Consider the following 18,504-nt stretch of genomic DNA (forward strand, 5'->3'; position numbering starts at 1 on the left):
AACAGGGGAATATATTTTTGTGTCTATTAAAAGTGAAATAAATTCTTCCTTTATTTTTTTTTATTATCAGTTATTAAGATTAAATGTGCATACATGATTATTCTTTCCTTTCTTTACTATTGTCAGTTATTATTAAAATTAAGCTTCCATTTCTTTACTCATAAAAATAAATTTGTGTACATGATTATTGAAGTGCTTGTTGATTCGTTACTTGTGGCTCTTCGCGTCTTATTTCTATCTATATAAAGTTAGGTATGTGTATTTGTTCATATAGTTCTATGTACAAGATACACTCCTAAACTAATTAACTGATCATTATGAATTATGGAACTCCTGTCTGCTATACTTATTTTAATTTAGTTTCATGTAAAGGAATAAAGAGTGTGAAACTCCTTTGTGAAAATTCAGATAACTCCTATTTTGATGAATTTTAACAATAAGTATTATTTTATAATTAATAAATATGCTTCAGATTTTAGTTTCTTGAGAATATTTTAAGTTTTTTATGGAGCATAATATGGACACATCCTTCCATTTGAAAATTCAGATTTATTGCATTAAATTTGATTTATAATCATTACAGGAAGATTCTATGAATTTCAGTTTCTTAAGACTCCTTGAGTTTTAGTTATTTTCTAGAATCAAAATCATGTAATGGATTTTGATCAAAATTGGAATAAGGCATAATTTTTATGAGGCATATGAACGCAACCTCCCATTTTAAAATTCAAATGTATCAGATTGGATCCGTAGTCCTTAGACATCGATTAATAATATTCTTAAAACATGACAGTTAAAAGATCACACTCGTGCAGTATTTTTATTTTTTAAATAAATATTTATTTATTTAAAATTTCTAATTTTCAGCTTATATCAAAGCCTTCATCAGGAAGGGTTAGACAATACTTTATTTATTTATTTAAAAAATAAAAATACTGCACAAGTCGGATCTTTTAACCATCATGTTTGGAATTTCATTTTCACCATGCTTCTAAACAGTGAATTTTTATTAATAAGATATTATTTTCTTAAGAAAATTTAACACTAAATATTAGACGTTGAACAAATAAAATTATAGTTTTTTTTTTGTTTTTTTTAAATATTTTTAAGGAGTCTAAAGATATAATTGCAACGTTACATTTAAATTAAAAATATATCTGATTTGAATTGAATTTAATTCATAGTCATTAAACAACAATTAAACAAGATTCTCTGAATTTTAATTTCTTCTGAAGACTCCTTAAGCTTAAATCTTAAATTTTAGATATTTTCTAGAATGAAAATTATCTAATGAATTTTGATAAAAATTAAAATGAGGATTCTAGACATAAGGTTTAATATCTTAGAAAGACATAAAAGTGTTGCAAAACTGTCCTGTTTGCAGGAATTTGTTATTTATTCTTCCAATAATTTATAAATCTAATAGTTAAAGAAAAAAAGTGTATATGCAATTTTACAAAAAAAACAAAAAACAACCTAACAAATATGGAAATAAAATGACTCCTGAGTAACACCAAATTGATACAGCTATTTTTGAATAAATGTCTTTGTATTTTGCTTCAGATATGCCCAATTTCAAAAGGAATATAGTTTTGAAGAAATCCTCAATGCCAAGCAGATTCACGAGCCAATGACCAAACTTCAATGTTGGTAAGTCTAATAAACATTTTTAAAAGTTAGAAATTCCCATGGTTGATAAACACGCTACCTGAGTGTCTAACATGCTAACACTTTCTGTATATGTTTATCTAATAAAATTGATACTTTATTCAACCTAACCAATGTTTATTTTTATTGTTGTTTTCTATCATATTGTTTGCAATAAATGAATTCTAATTCACTTCTGTTCAACAAAAAAAAATTCCCCTAGTATTCCTATATGGAGATTAAAAAATAAAATTACTTCTAGGTTAAAAGCAGTAAATATTTATCATTTTATCATTAGTACCAGCAATGGAAAATTTAGTTAAAATTTTTTTAACATTCATTGTCTTGGGAATCAGAGATAATGCTCAACTTTTTCTGATTCCAAAAGTTCTAATTTTTCCAATTTCGACTAATCATTCCAACCCTAATTATTAGACAAATTATTGTTATGGGAGATAATTTTGCTTTTCAGAACAGAATTATCTCCCTTACTATATAAACTTGATGTGAAATAAAATGTATTTAAGCTATTACAAAAAAAAAAAAAAAAAAAAAAAATAGAAAGAAAAGACGAAATATAGTGTTAAGGGCTAGAAGCAGTATTTTTTCCAGGCATTGAATATTAAAATATTAAACAGATTATTTAGTTTAACTTTAATTTTCTCTGTCATGGATGCTAAGACCCCAGATGAATCCAGATAACCCTACTACTTGGAATTAAAATTAAATCTGACAGCTCCTTCTAAAGAACCATTTATTTACTGAGATCGCATTTGAAAGAAAAAAAAAGATAACAAAAAGTGATCCAGTAGAAGCTGTGCTAAATCTGTTTTTCAGAAAACATTGTAGAGACGAACAGTCGGACGTTTTCTTTTCTTTTTTTCAATGGTGGATTTCAAAGAAAACAAGGGAGATAAATCTGTTTGTCATACAGAATTGGTTGCACAACTCTTTCACATTAAAACATGTTAAAACTCGATAATTTGATAAATTCTATTTTTACCTGTAATTTTACGTAATTTTTTGAAGTTATACTAATTTTGGCATAAAATGTAAGTATGTAATAGTATTTTTTTTTTTTTTTTATTTGAAATACGTTTGTTCAAAAACCTGGTATACTGCACAAGCACAAAAAAAAAAATCATCTAATTTAAAAAAATCTGGAGTCTCAGAAAACCAAATTCAGATCCTGTCAAATCTATTTTTATTGATACACTAATACTCTGCTATAAACAAACAGTTTGTCTTCAATTAATTTTTTTTTTAATATGAATCCTCTACATTTAGATTTAAATAAAAATGCTTATGTGCAAGCCAATTGGATTTTGTATTTATGATTTATGAATCAGTTTTTACTGTTGATATAAATAATAATACTTATACTTCATTTTGTTATCTATTTTTGTTTTGTTCTTGTCGGTTGTTATTTTCTTTACAAACATTTGATAATATTATGAGTGTCATTTGTTTAATTTTCTATTACAATCTTTAAGATGATTTTTTCTTTTCATTTGTTAATGATATTAACTCTCGACACACAAAGAAGATTATTTGTCTGCTTATGATTTTTTGGTACTTGTACAGTTTAATCAAGACATTAAAAAATGAAAATATTGAGAAAAGGTTATATTTGTACGTATCTTTTTTGAACTGAAGAACTAAAAAAAAAAATTTCACTTAATTTGATCGAGTAGTTTTTGTTTTGTTTTTTTACAGCAACACGTTTTTATGACAGCACGTTGAAGGTAGACATTTTTTAATTTCTGTTTGGATTTTTAGAAACACACCACAGGGAGATAACTCCAGTTAAAGCGTCGACACTCCCTCCCCATCTTTATTACTAGTTTTTCTTCCATAAAATCAAACCTTTTGCTTGATATCATAACAAATTGTTTTTTCGCTGTAAAAAAAAAACTACTTGATGAAATTAAGTGAAATTCTTTTTCAGAGAACTTCATTCCATAACGAATACATACAATATAAACTTAAGATAACATTAACATTATACCAACAAGAAAAGTAAGCAACAAGAAATGCTTTTTGTGTTTTCATTTGTGAACAAGCCTGCAGTTCCTTTTCAGTCTTATGTAATGTGACTGTGACATATTCAATGAAGATATTCGTTCTATGACACATAATCATGTGAAGCAACCTCACACATAACCGTTTTATAAACCTTGCAGACCCTTTTTATATGGGCTTCTCATAAAATATATAGAGATGTTATGTTTACCATTTGGAAAACCTATAAAATTTGCAATTACTACAGCTATAAATAAAATATCAATTTGTGTTTAATGAATTTATTTTTGTTTCTAATTTATTAATGAGTCACTAATTATCAAAGTTAAAAGCCAATCGAGGATACAGGTTAATGAGTTGGATAGATTGACAGTTAAATGATTAAAAAAAATGCTAGAATCAAATGAGCAAAATTTGATTACTTTGGTTTATGGCAAGTATTTGTTGACATTCAAAGATGGTCATGTTGTAGTCTGTAGGAAAGTAATTCTGCGGTAATAGAAAGTCCATGGAAATTCTCTTTGATTTTAGGTACATAGAGAACGAAAGGGAAAATGCATTTTTTTTAAAGCTTGGGTTGAGCACGTGCCTTGCAATTGATATATTTTGTTTTAACATTAAATAAGGTTGAGTTGCCATAAAACAGACAAACTTGTGTGATTTTATTTTTATTTATTTGTTTTTTTTTTTCAGTCCGACTTCCGATGGGAGTGCTGCAGCAGTGCTGGCCAGTGAAGATTTTGTTAACAAATACAGTCTTCAGTCACAAGCGGTAGAGATTCTTGGAATTGAAATGGCAACTGACTTACCTTCGACTTTTCAAGACAATAGCTGCATTAAACTGGTATGTACTAACTTTGGTCTTTCAGAATTACAGGGTTCCTGAACAAAGTTTCTCGCTTGAAGCTTTGAACTAAATGAACTGAAAGTAAATAATTTACTTTGTTTTTGTTTGTAAAAAAAAATGAAAATGTGAAAGATCAAATTATTTGCTTTTACTGCAATATTCCCACTTTTTCCTACTAATCTGTAACCTTTTCTCTAATATTTTTCCTCTTCCTTTTTTATTCCCCTCACCCAACTCTCCTGATCACAACCTCATGGATTATTATGTGTAAGGCACATTTGAGAAACTCACTAATTGCACCATCTGCAGCACCGAGGATGAGCTAGCTGATTGCCAGGATCAGCCTGGTGTTCAGGCATTTCTTGAAGAACACTGTGAAGACTACATGCTCCAGATTCAGATTCTGCCTCAAACTGTTGAAGGCACAGAATGGCTTCTTCGATATAACTGTAGTCGATAAAGTATCCTCTAAGAGATGCACATTGAATTTTGAGAATGTATTGATTATTGGCCAAGATCTGACGTTTTTTTCCTTTCCAAAATGTTTCAAATGTATCCTAAATACCTTGTATGTTATTCATTAAAATGTTCTATTCCTCAATGTTTATTGAAAAAAATTAACTCTTTCTTTGATAATTTAATAAATAATGTAATAGTTTATTCAATAAGTACATAATTAACATTTAATAAAATATCAATATCAGATTTCAATTTAAAAGTTTATGAAAATCTTCAACTGCCAAATTTCAAAAGTCTATATTAGGAACACCAGGAACTTTCATCAGATGTTCATCTGGCTTGGAAGGCTAAGAGCAGGCTCAAGGCATTCTCTTGAATAATAGTGATAGAGAGGCACTCATAGTCATTCCAATTCACGATGGTCTCTGGTGGGAAGCATCATTAATAGACCCAGGTGGTCGAGGAATTCTTGTATGGCAGGGTCAGTCATCCGATTTATCTCTATGGTGATCAGCTGGAATAAAAATCTGCCAGGAAAACTTCCATATTTTGATCATGTGTAATCCTCCAGTCAATGCTGTATGTTTAAATTCCAATTGCCAATTCCATTACTGACAATAATGCCAAATGTTCCTATTATATTCTATGAAAATATAAATATTTGTCTGTGTTTTTTGTTTTGTTTTTTTTTTTATTAAAAGTTGAAACATTAATTTTGATTAAAATAAGAAATACATGAAGTGACATTATGAAATTGTCAGTCTGGGTACTTGTGCATTTAGCGAACCAGACGTAACTAAGCAAGCGCTCGGCTTTGTCCGGCGCATGACGTCAATAGCCGTATATAACCGAGTGTTGCCGATTAAGCAGACGAGATAACTGCTATCAATTGGAAGACTGTAACAAATCAAGAAACGCTTAATCGAGGAGAGTTTTAAAAAGATAACAGACGAAATAAAAAATGAATATTACTAACCTTGCGGACCAGCTACAGACCCCCGAGGCTACCCTAAACTTTTGCCAGAAACGAAAATTGGTGGCAGAAGAGAAAAGATGTTTACATTGCGGCCAGGATTGTTTACTTGCAAAGAGAGCAAGCCTTTCCGACGGTTACGGTTGGAGGTGTAGTAGTTGCCGCTGTTGGACCTCCATCAAGAATGGGACCTTCTTCTCATATTCGCGACTGACCATCTCATGCATCCTAAAAGTAATATACTTATGGGCTTTCGAGATGGCCTCGACCAAAAACCTTCATCGCGAATGTGGGCTACGTTCTCGCCACACAATTGTGGATTGGAAAAATTTCCTGCGTGATATATGCAGGGACTATTTTCTCAGGAATCCCCGGCAGATTGGAGGCCCAGGCCATATGGTAGAAATCGACGAGTCTGTATTTAATCGTAGGAAACACAACGTCGGCAGACTTCTGACACCGGTCTGGGTCTTCGGTGGATACGACCCCGCCGAAAAGGAGGGTTTCTTGGCCACTGTACCAAATAGGAACGCCGAAACCCTCCTTCCACTAATAAAAAAATACGTTTTGCCGGGGACGACGGTCGTATCAGACTGTTGGAGGGCTTATAGCAAAGTGGGAGGAGATGGGTATCACCATTTGACGGTGAACCACAGCTTGAATTTTGTCGATCCCGTAACACAGGCAACCACAAATCATGTGGAGCGGATGTGGAAGGAAGCCAAGCAAGGAAATAAACGCGAATGCGGTACCAACCGGGAACTTTTGGAGACATATCTTATTGAGTTTATGTGGAGGAAAAAGTTTGGTAGGCAGCCTTTTGACTCCATATTAACCCATATAGCCGAAAGCTACCCGGTTGGTAAGGAGGAGCTTCCTATCACAATCGCTACCTCTTCTCCGTCTACTTTGTCGTCTGAAGCCCTTCAAAAGTCTGAGGAAAACATATCCTCCTGAGAAATAAAAAAAAAAAAAAAAAAAAAAACTGTATATATCTCGCAGAGATTCCGGTAAAAAAAAAAAAAAAAAGTCCTTGTTTCTGGGGGGAAAAAATGACAATATTTTTTTTTTTTTTTACGTTAAACATTGAGAAAAAAAACCCAAACATTTCAGACGAAAAAAGTTTCCTATTATTAAAAAAACTTGTTTATTTATTTAATTTTATTTATAACAGAAAACAATTTCAAAAAAAAAAATAAATAATAATAATTAAATTATTAATAAAAAAACGTAAATGAACGGTAGGTTTTTGCTTTTTATTTATTTACATTTATGTTTCTACATTTTACAATTTCATTGTACAGTTATTTTGTTGTAGCGTTGTTTTTATTTAATCGGCATCGCTCGGTTTTATCCGGCTGTTGACGTCATGCGCCGGACAAATCCGAGCGACTTCTGAGTTACGTCTGGTTCGCTAAATGCACAAGTACCTCAGTCTGATTTTCAATTTTAAACCTAAATAGCAATGCATTTGACAAATGAATACTTCCTTTTGACTAGCCTTTCTTTTTTTTTTCGTCCACAATTTTATTGGCATGAACATAATTTGGTTTGCTTCAGCTCCTTTTTAATATTACTTGGACTAGCTATGAATGCTGTTAGCCTGGAGCATTTTCCATTTATAGCATTGACCATTTAAGAAATCAATAACATTTTACTGCCTATGCCAGCTTTAATATAAAGAATTACATCTTTTTTCAAAATAATTATTAACCTATTCATTTTATATATTACTTGCATATCATCACATGTATAAATATGTCATAATCACGTTGACACACCAGTTCTCGTTAGATCACAAAAGTTAAGCAATATTGAGCTTGATCAGTACCAGATAGGTGACGGATTTGGGAATACCATGCGCTGTATGTAGGGGGACATTGTCATCTCCCATAACGGGGATATACAAGCAAATGGGACCGCTTGTGAATTTCATACTCTATTGAAACTTCTTTCTTTAATGCATCTAAAACCAAACTCCTATCTTTACATCATCAACGCTCTGATTCCCATCTGGCATTGATTGAAATGGATGACTCTCGTCTAGGAGAAGCCCCGTGTTTTGACAAGCTTCTGGGTTTGTCCTTTACTCCTGATCTGAAATGGAACACGTGCATCAAGTCGGTTGCCAAGGTCGCTGGAAAGATGGTGGGATCCTTCTACCGCTCCAGAAGATATCTCACTACGGATGCAATTCTCTATCTATATAAAAGCCAAGTACGTCCAAGGATGGAATACTGCTGCCATATCTAGGCAGGAGCTGCTAAAAACAGCCTATCCTGCCTTGACAGAGTACAAAATAGACTTCGTGGCTTAGTGGGGGATGCCCTTTTCTCTACCCTGCAACCTCTCTCCCACAGAAGAGACGTTGCGAGCCTATCCTTGTTTTATCGTTATTCCCATGGCAGGTGCTCGTCTGAATTCCAATCTCTGGTTCCCCCTCGCCAATCTTTCATGAAAAATACCCGTCTAGCTGAATCCACTGTGAAAAATTTCCTCCACTCTTTATCTGTGCCTAAATCAAAACGTTGATTCCATGAACAAAGCTTCTTTCTTAGAACTGCACGCCTGTGGAACTCTGTTCCATCTGCCTGCTTCCCACCTGACTACAACTTGGATGTCTTCAAGTCCAACGTTAACAAATTCCTAATGAACCACCCCCTTAAGTAAACACTTCATCAAATCTCCACACTAACGTACTGTATTTGCAATAACCCTTATCCCTGAGTGGTTTCCGGGCCTTGATAAGTGGTGACCACCGTGTAAAAAAAAAAAAAGGCTGGTCAAACCCAATTTAGGGCTAGTGCCGCAGTTTCATATCATCACAACACAAAAAAATTTGTTTGTAAAAAAAAAATAAAATACTCTATTGCTTTTATTAAATCTCATAAAAGAGCCTTGGTTTACACACTTGAAATTTCTCACAGTAAACCTATTTCAATTGCCTTCCTTTATCATAAGACATTCACATGTAGTCGTTTAAATGTTTATATACATACTAATAAGTGTGCTTGGTAGACTTTTAAGCATGTTTACTTGGTTCTTTCTTTTTCCTTTACAAAAGTAATACTTTTTTTTATCCAATATTTTAAAAATCAAGCTTTTTAAAATATACATATGAAATAAAACAGTATTTCAGTTAAAAATATGTACTTAGATCTCAAATTAAAAAGCTAGCTCTTAAAATCAGCTCTTATACAATAAACACTGTTGTCTTGCAAGAAGTCATTCTTATATTAGAAATATTAAAGGTTATAATCAGCTAGCGTCTTTCCTAATTTTCTGTATGGTGCTACCGAAACTGATGAAGAGGCAAAACAGTACCTTCGCTTTTTTTTATTTTTTTTTTTTATTCAGTATTTGCTAGCCATGTCGGTGGGGCATTAGAATACGCCGACTGCCCCCCTGCAGAGGGTAAAAGTCCCTCAATGGGGGTCCTGGATATGACCTTAAACTATATCCAGTGGTGAGGCCCCAGCTTGTGGGCTTTGGGGAGTGTGGAGCCACCCTTTAATTACCATTGCTCCCAGGTCCACTGACCCGGAGTGGTAGTACCTGTTAGGGTCCCAACTATGGGTTAAATAGAAACCGACGTGAAAACAACAAATATATTCTATTAAAAAAATTTTTCTTCAAAATCTTTGGATTCGGCATTAAATAACCCGAAAAGGGTTGATATGCCGTAATATAAAAACAACCAACCAACCAAATCAGTATTTGCATTTTGAAGTAATTTATTGAAATAAAATATAAAAAAGGACATTATTGGAAGGTATCAAAAATTAACAAAATTATAAAAAAATAAAAATAACACAATTAGTCTTTATTTGCACTTATTGTGTTATTAAAAGTGTAAATAAAGACTGTTGTTTTTATCTTTTTATAATTTTTAACATTTTTATTGTATTCTTTTCAATGATGACCTTTTTTTATATTTTATTTCAATAAATCGCTTCATAATAGAAATACTGAATAACAAAAAAAAAAAGTGAAGGTACTGTTTTGCCTCATCACCGGTTCCAGTAGCGCCACACAGGGAAGACGCTAGCTGACTATAACCATATCAAGAAGCTTGGTTTGTATATTTTTACTCTTATTAACTTCTTTTTTCTTGTTAAATGTAAACACAAGTAAACATTGACTTTTACTAATGATTATTCTTATGATTATATGGCACAATCACATTGACACACCGGTTCTCACCAGATCATTAAAGTTAAGCAACGTTGAGTCTGACCAGTACCAGATGGGTGACCATTTGGGAAGGTGAGGCACTGTATGTACTGTGAGGTAAAAACACCAGGTTGGAAAACTGGCACAGTCTATCTTTCTCTCGAGGGTAGATGTGCCTCTCTTAGGCCATGATAGGCAACCCATGTAGTGATGGCGTCACAATAAAAAAAAAATACCTTTGATAGCCTTGGAGAAGCATCAAGTATTTCCAGCCATTAGAAAAAGCGTGAAAGATTCCGCAGAATTTACTCACCTTTCAACTGCACCTACTGACATTGGATGAAAAAGAAAAAACAACAACAACAACATTTTCGGTAGATTAAGAAAAATATTAATTACTTAATTTCTCCTTCTTTCTTTAATAAAACTTGCAAAATAACACTTGTTTTATATTAGGATTTAATTTAAATATACATATGAAATAAAACATTGCCATCTTTTTGAAATACATTTAAAGATGTATGAATAAGTGAATAATTATTTTTTTTGTTTGGATGATTTGAATTATTTTATTTATTCTGACTACTTTTTTCATCTTGGATGTTATTCTTACATTTTGGTCAATGTAATCTCAAATCTTTTTCAAGTATGTCTTGTCAAACTCTGAAATCTGTACGGAATTTCAAGCAGGACTTTTTATTTAATCCATAGAGGTAGCTTGCTCTTGTTTTGTCAGTCATGACCAAGTAGAAATCCTGAGTAATTCATAATTATATTCTTAGTTCCACCCGTAGTAAGAACTGAACCTTTAACCTTCAGAAGCCTGATTATTACTTATATCCGTTGCGACACGGGTCCTTGTGGACATTACAAGAATAATATCCTTGATGAGAACAGTAGTCCAAATAATACAACTTTTTTGTTACATATAAAATTATTTTAGTATTTATTTATTAATATGGCATAATCACATTTGACATACCAGTTCCTGTCAGATCACTGGTTAAGCAATGATGAGCCTGGCCAGTATCAGATGGGTGACCATTTTGGACTTCCAGGTGCTGTATGTGCTCTTCACTTATCTCAGCACTGTTTCCAGTCGTCCTGCACTTCTCCTTGCCACTGGACTCAAGCAGTGCCAATTCAGGAGAGGTGTAGTTTGGAGATTGTGCAACTCTTGCCACACAATTACATGTGCAGCTGCCCCTACAGGGGTTATCCTTTGTTTCTTGAGACTGAACAGAGGCATCACAACAAGTATTTTTATTGTGTTCAGTTTGTATATTTGTGTAAAACATAATGCAAAAAATAATTTCTTGTTACTTGTTTTTTTCGTAGTTTATCAATCATTCCTAAGCAACGCCGGGACTGATTCTACTAGTATGATAAGTAAATAAATTAAAAAAGTTTAATTGTGACAATTTTCTATCTGAATGAATATTTTCTTTTTTCTTGTTTAGGTTGGTTATGATATGACTAAAAGTGCTTGTGAAAAACTATACAAAAAAACTGGTGTGTATATTTATATTTTGATATAAGATTTTTATTCAACTCAATTTAAAGGTTTCTTAGTGGTAAATTACTATAATCTACAAATGCATCGTGATAAATATTATTCACAAGAATTTTTGATTGACCTAATGCAGAATCGAAGTTTTATTGAGCTAAACTAACACTGTTGGGAAAGTCATTGTTATAACACTACATATGGTTGTGAGAATGTGTAAAAATAACAGTAATGCCTTACCAAAATATTTAAGAAAAAAATGTATGAATTTAAAAAAGATTGAATTTATTAAAAATAAATACAATAACAGAGTTGTAGTTCTTAGTCCTCTCGATTTGCATCGTCCAATCTATCTGTCTGAGTAGATTTGGCAGTCCACTTTTAATGAGCTGCTTTCATTTAAGACGGGTAGATTTGTGATGTTGATAATTATAAGGTAGTGGGATCAACATGTGGTGGGTACCTTGCAATCAGCTGTGCTCTTCACAAAGTAGTGGCAACCAATTTGATTTGCTTTCTAAAATGTAAACCGCACTTAAGATAAGCTGGAAAAAAAAAAAAAAAAAAAATATATATATATATATATATATATATATATATATATATATATATACACTCCTGATCCAAAATTTAAGAATCCTTTTTTTTAGGATAGATTTTAAATTCCTCCCACTTAAGGTTACCAATACTACAACCTAAAAGGTTATGAAAAAAAAAAGCTACATTGCAAACATTTAATTCAGAAATTTATCTTTAAATTTATTTTTACAAAATGAGGCATTTTATACTTCATCAAAATTATAAGACCAGGAGTATAAATTGTTTTTTAGTACAGTTACAGATTAGCAATCACTGCATAAAGCTGTCACTATGCCTAAAATAAGCAAACCCACCAAAGTTGAGCATGCTCAAATTCTAGATTTCTATAGGCAAGGTTTGTCACAGCGGTCGATTGCAGCTAAAGTAAATCACAGTAAAGCTGTGATTTGCAACTTTAAGAACACTGAGAATTATGGAAAAGCAAAATCCACTAATAGCCCCCACCCCCACCCCATTTTTCCTGCATTGAGTAGGAGAATAAGATGGGTTGTTGGGAAAGACAGAGGACTTTCTTCTAGTTAAATTAAAGCAATCACAGATGCTGATTGTAGTCCAGTAACCATCAGATAACATTTATGACAAAAAGGCACAGTAAATAAAAAGTATAAACAAATTCCTCACCTGGTTCCACATCACAAGGTGGACCGCTTAAGGTTTAGAAGAAAGTCCTGTTTTCTGATAAGAAAAAAATCAATCTAGATGGTCCTGATGGCTTCCAGTATTGGCATAACAAAAACTTGCTGCTGAAATTTTCTCCACACATTGTAGTAGTGGAGGGTCCCTAATGATATGGGGTGCCTTTTCTTACAGAGGGACGATAGAGCTTCAGGTGGTGCAGAGTCGTCAGGCAGCAGCTGGTTATATTAGCATGCTACAAAAAGCATCATTGAAGATGGAGGACGATTGCTTGTGTGAGGATGGATGGTTATTCCAACAGGATAATGCTGTAATCCACACTGCACAACAAACCTTGAACTTTTTGCATAAAAAAATGGCATCCATCTCTTGGGACATCCTGCATGCTCACCAGACTTGAACCCAATAGAAAATGTTTGGAGAGGGATGATAAGGAATGTTTATCGAAATGGTAAACAACAAAAAATGAACTTTGTGAAGCAATCTTCAGAAGCAGGAGCAACATCCCCTGCACCTTAATGGAAACGAAAATTTCTAGCATGCTCCAAAGAATTTTTGAAGTCATCAAAACCAGTGGAGGTAGAACTCCTTATTAAATTTTGGTTGTTGAATATTTTCATACAGTTTTTGTACACTTTTGTAGAATTTATACCCCTGGTCTTATAATTTTGATCAAGTGTAAAATGGTTCATTTTATAAAAATGTAAATTTCTGAATTAAATGTTTGGAATGTAGCTTTTCTTCCCTTAACCTTTTAAGTTGTAGTATTTGTAACCTTAAAGGGGAGGAGTTTAGAATCTATCCTTAAAACAAGGATTCTTTTTAAAGACTTTAAAGTGGTCTTAAATGTTTAATCAGAGGTCTGTATGCATATATATATATATATATATATTATTCTTATTATAAGCTCTATCTCCTATTTGGTTTTATTGAGCTGTTACATCTGGTTGAGATTACTTTATAAATATTAATTCTTTAATATTTATATTTTACTTTAATTTTGCCATCTTGGATCATTTTGGTAAACTTAACTGTAATTCTTATTTTATATATATATATATATATATATATATATATATATATATATATATATATATATATATATATATATATATACACACTATTGTATATTAAACAAACTTTGTGTATATGAGTTTGTTTCCCATGGACTCTGAAACGGCTGGGCTGATTTTTATGAAATTTCACACAAATGTTCTTTATGTATCTGGCAGTGTTTTTGGATAGGTTTTGTATCAGAATGTCTTCGATAATAATCGATAATCGGAAAAACCTGATGAAAGAAGAAGTAGGTGATTTTGACAAAAGTTAACACCAGATACAGCCTAACATCACAAGTTCATTTGAGAAATTTTATTACTACACAAGCAGAAAGGTCCAGCATATAAAATCAACTGTAGGATCTTTGATATGACAAGAACATGTTCGAAATGAAGTTTCTGTTTAAAGGACAATTGAACCATGATACTTAACTTTTTCATTTTAAACTTAAATTCAAGCCATTATCACCGTACAAGCAGAAAGGCCAGGCATATAAAATGAACAGTAGATTTTTTGATATGACAATGGCGCATTTGAAATGAATGTTTCTGTTTAGAGTACGATTGAACTATGGTACTTGACTTTTGCAGACAATAATTTTATTATAAAATTGATATATGTTAATTTTTATTATTCTTTATTTATATTAGAGAGGTAGAGAGGAAAAATGTCTCTTTATCTTTCACAATTATTTTTCACATGTAAAAATGTTTTCTATAAATTCAACAGGTATTAATCCCCAAGACATTGATGTGATAGAACTTCATGATTGTTTTTCTGCTAATGAACTTATCACATACGAAGCACTTGGCCTTTGTGAACCAGGTAAGCAACAAAAAAGAAAAAGAAAGAAAAAACTTGTTCAAAATTAATTCTCATTTTTCTTTTTGTTTTATCACCAACAACATAAATTCTATTTTGGAGATTGAAGATCTGTTCTCCTGAATTTATTTTGTATATTAATATGTAATTATTATCTGTGTTATGCGCATGTGATATGTGTATTTGAATAATATATATCTATACATTATTTAAAAACTTATAATCTTTTTTTTCTTATCTGTTTAAGGTTTGATTGGTTGTTAGACACGATACAAACATTCAGTATTTCATTGAATTAACTCATTATTTATAGTAATTTTTGTTTAATTTTGAATAGTGCAATATCAAATATAGCATAGTAATTTTCTTTTTTGTTTTTGCCCTCTTTTTTTTTTTTTTTTTTTTTAAGAGTGGGTGAACATAACATTTCCCAAAATCACATTTATATTTAACACTTGTTTAAGCTTAACAATATTACTTTTCATGCTCGCATTTTTCTATTGTAATCCATGATTTTTCCAGGCTTCCAATAAATTCACTTGTTCATTGTTTAATTTCAGTCTTGTTTTTTGCCCCCATAAACACATATGTAATCACGATGTATGGCACTCGTCTGCTTTCAATACCCCCCCCCATTATCTCCCTTTCATTCTCTTTGTTTCACTTGTTACTTCACTTTTTGTGAGAGCAGTGAATTGGTAGCAACAGTAGTTGCTGAAGTGACGTGGTTGCTATGAAAACGAGTCATAAAATATGTTGCTCACCTCCTTACGTTTTTTTTACGATTTTGAACAGCAGTAAATTCATCATAACTTTTGTTTTACTGAAGGAAAATTGAAAAAAAATTTTCACAATATAGCTGAGAAGGTGATCTATAAACTATAATAATTGTTTGAAATTTGGTTGAAAAATGAGTGAGTGGTGAAGCTTTAAAGCAGTTCTAAATGACTAAAGCTACCACTTAACCATATATTCAACCACTACCGTGTTGGAATTATAACTACATAAAAGCTTTAGCTGATTTAACTGATGAGCTATTTAAATCATTTGCCAATCAAAAACACAAAAGCAGATTTCTTTTCTATGCAATATGGAATTTATGTGATATCTTGCATAATTTTTCATATTGTTACATGGAGAAAACGTGGATGCCTACTAAACACTATTTTCACATGTCTAAGGTCTCCCTGTACAGCAGTTTGTCATGACAACCTGGCATAAGGATACTTCCCCATAAACATAAAATCTGACTAAATATTAAATATAATATAGTATTTGCATAGTATTTTTTTCCACATTTGTCTATGACCACCGTTTGGAAGTGAGGGGGCGTTTTTCACGTCTCTTTTTTTGCAAGTCACTCACGTGTATTAAACTAAAACTATGTTTAAAATCTTTATTTTGCAATGTCATGATATCATAAGCACTTCCAGCCGTGTGGGCAAAATCGTTTGTCCATAAGTTTTTGTCTTCTTCCCTTCTTTCATATTTCATGTTCGAGCCTGGCCACTGCAGTTCATTTTTTTTTTCGGTTGCACAGGCACTCCCTGCTATTTTGATTGAAAGAAAAGTTGTTTTGATTTTTTTTTTTTGCCCCCCGCGCACAGGCAACACTGAGCCCCTCCCCCCATTACTTACTTTATTTCATACTAGCAGTTAGCCCAGCTTTGCTCGGCCCTATGTTCTATTCATAACTTGCCCTACGTGTGAATACACTTTATGTAAGATTTCAAATGTTTAGACCAAAACTTGTCTGAGTAATTTCATAGAGACCACAGAGGTCAATTTTTTAAAACTTTGACCCCAATTTTGACCCCTTAACATTTATTTTTTTTTTGGTCTCAAATCAAAATACAAAGTTGGCAGAAGAATTTGGTAGAGTCTGCAAAGGTCAACTATTTCAACTTTGACCTTTTGGCAGCCAAATTTTCGCCCCAAAACTGATTAAAATGCTTGCCACATGTCTGGATACCCGTTATGCATAAATTTCAAATGTTTAGACCCAAAATTAGCTGAGTAGTTTGTTAGACACTGCAAAGGTCAAATCTTTTGAACTTTGACTCCTTAGCAGCTCCACTTTTCAATCCAAACCAATTAAAAAACTTGACCTATCTCTGAATACGCTTTATGTAAAATTTCATATGTTTAGACCAAAAATTGGCTGAGTAATTTGGTAGAGACCGCAGAGGTCAAACTTTTTTTTAATTTTGAACCCAATTTTGACCCTTTAACATTTATTTTTTGGGGCTCAAATCAAATTATAAAGTTTGATCCATGTCCAAGTAATCTACATTTAAAATTTCAAATGTTTAGAACCAAAATCAAATTTCTGGCTGAAAACCGATTGAAAAAGATTTTTCCAAATCTCAATACTCCTTATGTCAAATCTCGAGTCTCTAGACCGAAAATTGACAGTTATTTGGTAGAGGAGTATATTGAGTCAATCCCAGTAATGGCTGAAGCAGTTTATGATCTCAAAATTACTTTCTTTTATATATATTGTTATGATCTTTTCTATTTCATTTCAAACAAATAAAACAATAAATATGAGAATGCAATATTACATTTGAAAAGGGTTGCTTCAGTATCTGAATTGCATGTTTCAGTAAAACAAGAAAGCGGGATGAATTAGGCGAAACGTACTGAAAGGTTTACAAAGAAAGATGGTAAAAAGAGGAAAGGAGAAACAAAGATATTGCTGGAGAGAGAGAGATAGAAATTTTAATATAAAGATATTACACATAATTTCACTTGTATTTAAATTTATATTACACTGAGCAACACTGGGTACCCCTGCTAGTTCTAAATAATAGATGAGCTTACCATTTATAATACAGAGTGGAACGGTAAAGTTGTCGCCCTAAAGAAAACAACACTACAGCTTCATTTTAAAACTTTTATTGAAACTTGATTATGTAGTATACCTTACATCTATTCAATATAGCCGCTTTCAGCCTCAATTACCACCTCGATATGAGTCCGGAACTGGAAATGCTTTTTCCACAAGCGCCGGCAGGAGCTCATGAATACACGGTGGATGGCGGCGATCAGGCAGGTGTTTTGGAAAGTTATGTTAGTGATGTCCTCAATAACCAACCAAACCAAGTAGTCCAGTGGATTCAGGTCAGGGGAGAAAGGGGTGGCCAGTGAGAGAAGGGTATCAAGTCATAGCACTCATTCTGAAGCCAAGTCTGGGTCTCTTTGGACTTGTAGGCCAGCGCAAAGTCCTGCTGCCACACCCAGGATCTGCCAGTGACCACCTGATTGTAGCAGAGGATCACCATACTCTTCAGTACATCCAGGTACACTGTGGTGTTTACTTTCAAGCTAACTTTGAAGATGTGTGGTGGCATGATGTGGTTCTCACTTGAAACCATACCAAAGACCATCACTGTCACCAGAAACTTTGTTGAGCGGTGCCCTCAAGTGTTGAGCCATTCGAATTTGCCTGTTGATGGTACTGTTGTCATAACTTGGATTGGTAGAGAGCATGACTTGTACTTCTACCCAATTATGGTCGATGGAACAGAAGCATGCTAGTGGATTAAATAAAAAGGTTTGGTTTGAAATTATACACACACATATATGATGAGAATAATTGAAATAGTATTTCGACAAAATAGAGAAATAAAAAGGAACAAACCGAGATGTATTCATCAACGTTTCGTCTTTATTCTGATGATTCATCCAGAGGAAGTCTCGAAATGAAGACGAAATGTTGATGAACACATTACTCGGTTTGTTCCTCCCTCTCTCTCT

The 18,504-nt window shown here is 32.6% G+C and overlaps 2 protein-coding genes across 3 annotated transcripts in view; both read left to right on the forward strand.

Annotated features, from left to right (window-relative positions):
* LOC145279920 (sterol carrier protein 2-like) overlaps positions 1-18,504 on the forward strand; it is a 137,129-nt gene that overhangs the window by 85,763 nt on the left and 32,862 nt on the right. For both annotated transcript variants that reach the window (XM_080131487.1, XM_080131486.1), the window contains exons 9-12: positions 1,564-1,650; positions 4,363-4,513; positions 11,582-11,633; positions 14,653-14,748. In XM_080131487.1, the coding sequence (XP_079987613.1) occupies positions 1,564-1,650; positions 4,363-4,513; positions 11,582-11,633; positions 14,653-14,748 (386 nt within the window). The remainder of the gene's footprint in view (positions 1-1,563; positions 1,651-4,362; positions 4,514-11,581; positions 11,634-14,652; positions 14,749-18,504) is intronic.
* LOC145279921 (male abnormal protein mab-31-like) lies at positions 5,824-7,018 on the forward strand. The gene has a single exon (XM_080131488.1). The coding sequence runs from the start codon at positions 5,937-5,939 to the stop codon at positions 6,903-6,905; it is 969 nt and encodes a 322-aa protein (XP_079987614.1). The 5' UTR covers positions 5,824-5,936; the 3' UTR covers positions 6,906-7,018.

This window comes from Euprymna scolopes, chromosome 7, assembly GCF_053919585.1.
Source record: "Euprymna scolopes isolate OS-2025 chromosome 7, ASM5391958v1, whole genome shotgun sequence".
Taxonomy (NCBI): Eukaryota; Metazoa; Mollusca; class Cephalopoda; order Sepiida; family Sepiolidae; genus Euprymna; species Euprymna scolopes.

Bases quoted from the DNA above. Each gene is read 5' to 3' on its own strand.
- LOC145279921 (XM_080131488.1), top strand. From the start codon at position 5,937: ATGAATATTACTAACCTTGCGGACCAGCTACAGACCCCCGAGGCTACC.